The sequence below is a fragment of the Erinaceus europaeus genome, chromosome 15 (genome assembly GCF_950295315.1).
Source record: "Erinaceus europaeus chromosome 15, mEriEur2.1, whole genome shotgun sequence".
NCBI lineage: Eukaryota > Metazoa > Chordata > Mammalia > Eulipotyphla > Erinaceidae > Erinaceus > Erinaceus europaeus.
In genome coordinates, this window is record NC_080176.1 from 15,568,151 (window position 1) to 15,577,603 (window position 9,453).

The window sequence follows — 9,453 nt, forward strand, 5'->3', positions numbered from 1 at the left end:
TGGGTGTCCACAGTGATTGTTCTCAATGTTCAAAATTTTTCCTAATAAAAAATATGATAACATAAAACACTGTAAGCAAGTTATTAGGGAATTGGCCAACATCACAATATTAGTCCAAGGCGTTCCTTTATGTAATTTCTTGCAAGGCATAAAAGGAGGTTCCTGCTACAACAGCAATAATAAAATCCTAGAAGCAGCTAATGTGGATTGAATACTTACCTAGAGCTCCGTGTGCACTGTCTTACTGAATAGTCACAAAGTATAAGGTAGATGCTATTATTATCTCCTTTTCAAAAAACATAGACAGAGGATGGCTTAGAAATGTTTCTAAAGTGAGTCACAAGGCAGCATAGGACAGAGCCAGGGATCAAATACAGGGCCTATTTGAAAACAGCTTCTGTTCTTCAAGGATCCAGTATTCTTTCAAAGCCAGCATGAGTTCCAGAGACCAACCAGGGCAGAGCTGTCACATACTTGTAAAATCACCGGAGGTGTTCTAGGATTCAACAGATTTTAAAGGCTTTCTAAAAACATGAAAGTAATAAACCTTCATGTAAAAACAGAGATTCTCAGCTCTGGTGCCTTGCTAAAGTATGAAAACCAAAGAATCTTACAAGGTTGAAAGAGGAAAAAAGATTGAGATTTGTAAAAGATGCAAGAAAAGATATAAAGCAGAACAAATTGTTTAATTATCAGGAACCTAAAGGTAAGAATAGAGCAGGTGATATTTGGGGGTTTTGTTCTGCTTTATATATCTTAATGCTTTTCAGACACCAAGTTGCAGATGCTACCATGACACCAACGTGAATTTCCTGGGCAGACAACCTCACCAATGTGTCCTGGAACCCCACCTCTCCAGAGACCTGCCCCACCTAGGGAAAGATAGAAACAGGCTGGGAGTATGGATCAACCCATCAACGACCATGTCCAACAGAGAAGCAATTACAGAAGCCAAACCTTCCACCCCATAATGATCCTGGGTTCATACTCACAGAGGGATAGAGTAGGAAAGCTTCTAATGGAGGGGAGGGGATGTGAAACTCTGGTGGTGGGAACTGTGTGGAATTGTACCCCTCTTACCCAACGGAGTTGTTGATCATAATTAAATAAAAAAAAATTAAGATACAAGAAAAGAGAGTCATTTGGGGTCTAAGAAACCTGGGTTCCAATTCTGACTCTGTCATCTAATAGTCATAAGGCCTCCCAAACCACAGTTTTTCCATTGTGGATAGAGAGTTGGGCTAATGATCTCATGAAGTTGTTGTGGGGATTGAAAATGAAAATGTATTTCAAGTTCTTACTACAGGACCTGGTTAAACAACATGCATACAAGGCAAGCACTGTCGGTATGATTTTGAACTTGTAGGAGGCAAAGATCCTCAGCCCTGGCACCTTGTGAAAGCATCAAAGTCAAAGGATCTTGAGAGAATGAAACAGAAAGAAGGGCCCATGATTTAAAAGAAAGAATAGAGATCAGTATGAGTACCAGATGAAGAACTAAGACATTTGACTGTGATTTCATCTTGAACTCAGAAGAACCAAAATCCAGGCAAACCATTCTAGGAAGATTTCCTGAATTTGCTATTACAAGGATGAAGAAAGTGCACTCACATACATGCATGTTATTTCACCAGATGAGGTAGGAAAAGAACACATTTGCAATACTTTATTCCAACACAGATTTGTGGTGTTTAGCGGGGTGGGGAGAGAGTCAGGTAGGAATGGGTGGTGGGGGTTAGGGGAGGGGGATTGGTCTCTCCCAGAAATTCAGGGGGCCCAAAGCTAGGGGAAGCACCGAGTTTGCTTAAAGGGTCGGTGACTCTGTCCCCACTCCCATCTTGTCTGCCTCTCTACTTTTAGGGCTGGAGTTTTCAACTCATACATTCTGTGAATTGAGAACAAAAAGCCTTCCTTTATCTGCAGGTGCTGTTAACACCCAGCTCCACTGGAGAGAAGGAGCAGATACTACTGCTCCCCTTCTGAACTGTCTTCCAGGGTTACCCCCAAACCAAAGACTTTGGTTGGATCAAAGGCGAAGGGAGAAGGGTGGCACAGGGCTCACCTTTCCCTCCTCCTAATCCTCTTTCCCACCCGCCAGCCAGCAGAGGTAGGGGGAGACACCGTGGTACCCCAACGTTGTTCACATAAGGAAGGTACAAAGGAAACCCAGGGGACACTCCCCTCTCCAGGGATCTGGGCGCTTTCTAGGGTAGTCTGAGGGCTCCAGCGTCCTGGCGCATTCCGGGCGGGCGAACACGACCCTCCTCTCTCACGAGAGAAAACCCCACTTTCCAGGACTACCTTCAGGGGTAAGAATCTAGGGCTCCTGAGTCCAGCCCCAGGTTCCCGACTGAGCTGCCCTGCTATTTCTGCCGCCCCCAAGTGAAACCCAGCCCAGAAGGTCCCCTTTTTGTTCGCTGAAGAACGTCGCGCAGCGCTGCGCATCCCTCAGCTTCAGCAGCCCTGCTGCGGGGGTGCTTCAGCTGGTCTGCGCGCCCCATCCCACCCGCTCCAGCGCTCGAACCCGGACTATCCACCACCTCCCTCCCGGGTCTCCGGAGTACTCACTTCTCCTCAGTCCCTCCGCTTTCCACGCTGTCTCCTCCACCGCCCCATAGCGCCGCAGAGGCTTCTCCGCTTCTAGATGGGTAGACAAGGATTGCTTTAACTCCATCGTGGATCCTGCGGGCAGGTCCACCGTCCTCTCTACTCCATCCCTGCCGCGGGTTGCAGGGAGGGAGGCGGCTCCAGCCAGCAGCGTTTTTAAGGGGCCGGGCGCTAGTGACCCAGCTCCATCTCTTCCCCCACTGGGGCCTGGGAGGGCCAACTGGTACCCAAGGGTTGGGGGAAGAGGATGCAGAACGCATGCGCAATGGAAGCTGGAAGGATGAGGAGGGAGACTTGGGGGCTGGGTAGAGAGAAAAGGAGGCAGATGATTAACTCTAAGGAGGGGGGGGGGAACTAGAATAGAACCAACCTAAAGGAAGTAAGAGCATGGTCCCTGGCCATCTGGAAACGCCTAGCTTGTGAGCTCAGAGGTAGCTAGGTTTTGAGTGGGCTTTGTAAGGGAGTCTCTCTATATGGGTGGTGAATCCATCTTTGTGGGGAGTGTGCAGAAGAGTATCAGTGTGGGCCTGGGTCTGTGGGTACTGTGCTTGGCTAAGTGCATTTTCATGAAAGATCTCTGTCATTTGGTATCTGTGGGTATAATACGAATGAGAAATATGATTGTATTGTCTCTGTGTTAACTCTGTGTGTGGGGGGGTGGTTATGTACTTAAGGGAATATTTCAGACAGGTATACAAAGCTTTTTGAAACAGTCTTTGCTTGCCAGAAGCCCCCAGGGTTTATCTTAACAACAAAGCATGGCAACATTATAAGTATGAAGAGGCTAGACTGCTACAAACTTGTAATATTTATTGAATGATAACTAGGAGCTGAATGTTTCCCAGTAATTCTTGTTTGCTTCACTTTGGATGGTGCAGTAAGTTCTAAGTTATTTGCCCAAAGCCCCATGGTTACCATGCAGTCTGCTGAGCAGTTGAATCCAGATGCAGACTCTTTATTATATTGTCTCTCTAGACTGCACAAGTATGGAATTTGGACTAGGGAAGGAGAGGTCCTAAAGTTAGTTTGTTGTTATTTTTAATTAATTTTAGCTTCATTATATTTTAAACCCAAACACCATTCAGCTCTGGCCTATGGTGGTGCTGGAGATTGAGCCTGGAGCTTCAGAGCCACAGACATAAAAAATTTTTGCATAGCATTTGTTGTTGTTTTTAAGATGTCATCTGGAGCAATTTTGGGTGTCCACAGGGTTTGTGTGAAAGTGTACAACAGACCAACTTTTTATTTTTTATTGAGGGATCAGTGGTTTACAGTCAACAGCAAAATACAATAGTTTGGTAAAGAGAGTTGTATTTACTATGGACTGCAAGACATTATAATCCCCCAATGAAGAGATTTTTTTTTAAAAAAATAAATACTAATATATATATATACATGCATAACATTTCCCAGTTTTCCACATAATAATACAACCCCCAGTAGGTACTCCTCTACCATCATGCTCCAGGACCTGAAACTTCCCCCTAACCCAATGCACCAACTCCAGTCCAAGTTCTGCTTAGTGTTTTACCCTCTGATCTTGTTTTTCAACATATGTCTATGAGTGACATCATCTCATATTCATCCTTCTGTTTCTGACTTATCTCAACATGATTCCTTCAAGATCCATCCAAGATGGGGGTGTAAAAAGTGAAATCACCAATTTTAATACCTGAGTAGTACTCCATTGTGTGTATAGACCACAACTTGCTAAGTCACTCATCTATTGTTGGACATCTAGACTGCTTCCAGGTTTTGGCTATTACAAATTGTGCTGCTATGAACATAGGTATACACAAATCTTTTTGGATGGGTGTGTTGGGTTCCTTAGGATATACCCCCAGGAGAGAAATTGCAGGGTCATGGGGTAGGTCCACTTCTAGCCTTATGAGAATTCCCCAGACTACTCTCCACAGAGGTTGGATGGTCCAACATTTTAAGAAAAATATTTAGTGGGATCAGGCAGTGGCACTCCTGGTTAAGCACACACATTACAGTGCACAAAGACCTGGGTTCAAACCTCTTGTCCCCACCTGCAGAGGGAAAGCTTCACAAGTGGTGAATCAAGGCTACAGGTGTCTACCTGTCTCTCTCCCTCTCTACCTCCCCCGCCTCTCAATTTCTGGCTATCTCTATCCAATAAATAAAATAAAATAGATTTTTAAAAAAGAAGTAAAAAAATATTTAGTAGGTGGCTGCAGGAGTCTTTAAACAGCTGTTCTCAATAATGAGCTTATGATTTTTTTTTAATTATTTATTCCAGATAGGGACAGTGAAAGAGGAGGGAGAGAGAGAGAGGTAGCACTGCTTCACTGTTTGTGAACCCTCACCCCTGTGGGTGAGGACAGGAAGCTTGAACCTGAGTTTAAGCACATTGTAATGTGTGCACTCAATCAGGTGCACCACAACCTGGACACCCCAATAATGAACTCTTAAATAGCTCATGAGAAATAACAGAGATAACAATGAAAATTTAAAGTATTGGGAGTCAGGCAGGAGCGCAGCGGATTAAGTGCACATGACACAGAGCACAAGGACTGGTAAGGATCCCATTCAAGCCCCCAGATCCCCACCTGTAGGGGAGTCGTTTCACAAGCGGTGAAGCAGGTCTGCAGGTGTCTACCTTTCTCTCCCCCTCTGTCTTCCCCTCCTCTCTCCATTTATCTCTGTCTTATCCAACAACAACAACAAGAATAACTACAACAATAAAACAACAAGGGCAACAAAAGGGAATAAATAAATAAATATTTTTAAAAAGAAAATTTAAAGTATTGAATATTTAGGTCTGGATAACCATGAGATGTTTGCACATCAAAACTTATAATTTTTGATGCAAGTATATTAACATGCTGCTTAAATGCATGTATTAAAAGCACAATACTAAAAAAATGTAAATAGCACAAGACTAAGAATCTATCAGTTAAAAGTTCAACTGCAAAGACTGTAAGAAAAAAAAAAACAGATAAAGCCTAAATAGAGAAAGAAAATAGAGGCTGAGTGGTGTCATATCTTGTTGAGTATACACGTTACCATGCACAAGGACCTGGGTTCAAGTCCCTGCAGGTGTCTCTCTCTCCCTCTTTTTCTCCCCTTCCCAACCCAGTTTCTGTCTGTCCTATGAAAGTAAATATTTTAAATTATTTTGAATTACAATTTTATAAATTATAATTATAAATTAAACTATAAAAGATAATAAAAGCATAAGTTAAGGAAATGTAAAGCCAAGAAGCAATAGAGAATCAACAAAACAAAAACTTGGGGGGAGGGACTAAAAAGGAGGCAAACCTCTCAAGACTATCAAAAATAGGCACCTAGTTACATTAGTAATGAAAAGGGAGACATAAATGAAAATACAGGACAACTCGTTAAACTAGTTGAACTCCGTAATTTCCTGTAAAATGTATACTATCAAGGGGCAGGGAGGTACTCAATAGCAGAGAGCATGCTTTGAATGTGTGAATCCCTGGGTTCAATTCCTGACACTACATAAAAACAAGAAAAAATCATTAAGTGGGCTGGGAAGACAGCATAATGGTTATGCAAAAGACTTTCATGCCTGAGGCTCCTAGGTTCCAGATTCGGTCCTCAACACCACCATATGCCAGAGCTGAGTAGTGCTCTGGTCTCTTTCTGTGTTTTTCTCTTTGTATCTCTCTCATAAAAATCAAAATCACCCCCACACCTATGGACATCTAATTTTTGATAAAGGGGTTCAAAATATTAAATGGAGGAATAAATGGTGCTGGGAAAACTGGATTGAAACATGTAGAAGAATGAAACTGAACCACTATATTTCACCAATCACAAAAGAAATTCCAAGTGGATCAAAGACTTGGATGTTAGACCAGATACTTATCAGATACTTAGAGGAAAATATCAGCAGAACTCTTTTCTGCATAAATTTTAAAGACATCTTCAATGAAGTTAATCCAATTACAAAGAAGACTAAGGAAAGTATAAACCTATAGGACTACATCAAATTAAAAAGCTTCTAAACAGCAAAAGAAACCACTACCCAAGCAAAGAGCCCCCTCACAGAATGGGAGAATACCTTTACATGCCATATATCAGACAAGAGTTTAATAACCAAAATAAATAAAGAGCTTGTCAAACTCAACAAGGAAAAAAAAAATCCCATCCAAAAATGGGGAGATGTCATAAACAGAATATTCATCACTAAAGAGATCCAAAAGGCTGAGAAACACATGAAAAAAATGTTCCAAGTCTTTGTCAGAGAAATGCAAATAAAGACAACAATGAGATACTACTTCACTCCTGTGAGAATGTCATACATCAGAAAAGGTAACAGCAACAAATGCTGGAGAGGCTGTGGGGCCAAAGGAACCCTCCAGCACTGCTGGTAGGAATGTAAATTGGTCCAACCTCTGTGGAGAACTCTCAGAAGTCTGGAGAACTCTCAGAAGACTAGAAATGGACCCACCCTATGATCCTGCAATCCCTCTCCTGGGGATATATCCCATCCAAAAAGATTTGTGTATACCTATGTTCATAGCAGCACAATTTGTAATAGCCAAAACCTGGAAGCAACCAAGGTGTCCAACAACAGATGAGTGGCTGAGCAATTTGTGGTCTATATACACAATGGAATACTACTCAGGTATTATAAATGGTGATTTTACTGTTTTCAGCCCATCTTGGATGGAGCTTGAAGAAATCATGTTAAGTGAAATAAGTCAGAAACAAAAGGATGAATATGGGATGATCTCACTTTCAGGCAGAAGTTGAAAAACAAGATCAGAAGAGAAAACACAAGTAGAACCTGAACTGGAGTTGGTGTATTGTACCAAAGTAAAAGATTCTGGGGTGGGTGGAGGAGAGAATACAGGTCCTGGAAAAGGATGACAGAGGACCTAGTGGGGGTTGTATTATTATGTGAAAAACTGAGAAATGTTATGCATGTACACTATTGTATTTACTGTTGAATGTAAAACATTAATTCCCCAATAAAGAAATTTTTTAAAAAGAATGAAACTGAACCACTTTATCTCACCAGAAAGAAAAATCAACTTCAAATGGATCAAAGACCTGGATGTTAGACCAGAAACTATCAAATACTTAAGAAAACATTGGTGGAACACTTTCCTACCTATACCTCAAGGACATCTTTGATGACACAAACCCAATTGCAAGGAAGACTAAAACAAAAACAAATCAGTGGGATTACATCAAATTGAGAAGCTTCTGCATAGCAAAAGAAACCATCAGCTAAGGGGGCTAACTGGTGGCACACCTCATTGAGCACACACACTACAGTGTGCAAGGACCCAGGTTCAAGCCCCTGGTTCCCACCTGCATAGGGAAAGCTTCACAGGTGATGACAAAGCACTGCAGGTATCTCTCTGTCTCTCCGTCTCTAACACCCTCTTCCATCTCAATTTCTGGCTGTCTCTATCCAATAAATAAATAAATATAATAATAATAAAAGAAACCATCATCCAAATAAAGAGACTTCTTACAGAATGGGGAAAATCTTCACATGCCATACATCAGACAAGAGACTAATAGCCAAAATATATAAAGAGCTCACTAAACTTAGCAACAAAAAAGCAATGGTCTCATTCAAAAATGGGCAGCGGATATGAACAGAATATTCGTTACAGAAGACATCCAAAAGGCTAACAAACACATGAAAAATTGTTCCAGGTCACTGATTGTCAGAGAAATGCAAATAAAAACAACATTGAGATACCACCTCACCCCTGTGAGAATGGCATATATAAAAAAAATGACAGCAGCAACAAATGCTGGAGAGGTTGTGGGGACAAAGGAACCCTTCCGCATTGCTGGTAGGAATGTAAATTGGTCCAACCTCTGTGGAGAGCAGTCTGGAGAACCATCACAAGGCTAGAGATGGACCTTCCATATGACCCAGTAATTCCTCTTCTAGGGATATACCCCAAGGACTCCATAACACCCAACCAAAAAGATATGTGTACACCTATGTTCATAGCAACACAATTCATAATAGCTAAAACATGGAAGCAACCCAGGTGCCTAACAAAAGATGAATGGCTAAGAAAGCTGTGGTTATATATATATATATACACAATGGAATACTACACAGCTATTAAGAACAATGAACCCATCTTCTCTGACCCATCTTGGATGGAGCTAGAAGGAATTATGTTAAGTGAGCTAAGTCAGAAAGACGAAGATGAGTATGGGATGATCCCACTCATAAACAGAAGTTGAGAAAGAAGAACAGGAAGGGAAACTCAAAGCAAGATCTGACTGAATTTGAAGTAGGGCACCAAAGTAAAAATCTCTGGGTGGAGGGTGAGAGTAGATATTCAGCTTCACTGTGTTGGAGGGGGGAGGCAGGGACAGGACACAGTCTTTTGGTGGTAAGAATGATGTTTATGTACACTCCTATTAACTTGTAGTCTCATAAATCATTATTTGATTAATATGAGAGGGGGAAAATTTATTGAATCTCTCAAACTTTGTAATGCACAGACCATAGGCTGAGTGAGTATATATTCCTTGAATCTAAGCAATTAAGACTTCAAATTGGTAATCAGACTGCATTTTAACAGTGGGCTCAATTGTTAATACATTTCTTTTTCTTAATTTTTATTTGTAAAAAGGAAACACTGACAAAAACCATGTTAATTCATTTCTAATAATGACTTGTTCTTTGAAATGTTGAATCTCCTAAAAGCTTAGACCAGGGAGAACAGAAGCAACTGGTGGCATTACTTTATAAGATACGGCTATATATAAATAGCATCAAAGGACATAAATTATGATGACATTGTGTATGATACAGCAAATCCTAACAATGGGATTTTCAAAGTTAACCCAATTGCCAAATAATTTGATTAC

At 41.3% G+C, this 9,453-nt stretch overlaps 1 protein-coding gene across 1 annotated transcript in view; it reads right to left on the minus strand.

Annotated features, from left to right (window-relative positions):
* The window catches only part of BMERB1 (bMERB domain containing 1), a 144,576-nt gene extending 141,714 nt beyond the window's left edge, over positions 1 to 2,862 (minus strand). Inside the window, exon 1 of the mRNA XM_007516527.3 lies at positions 2,569 to 2,862. Coding sequence (XP_007516589.1) covers positions 2,569 to 2,674 — 106 coding nt within the window. The 5' untranslated portion in view covers positions 2,675 to 2,862. The remainder of the gene's footprint in view (positions 1 to 2,568) is intronic.
* Between the last annotated feature and the right edge of the window lie 6,591 nt (positions 2,863 to 9,453).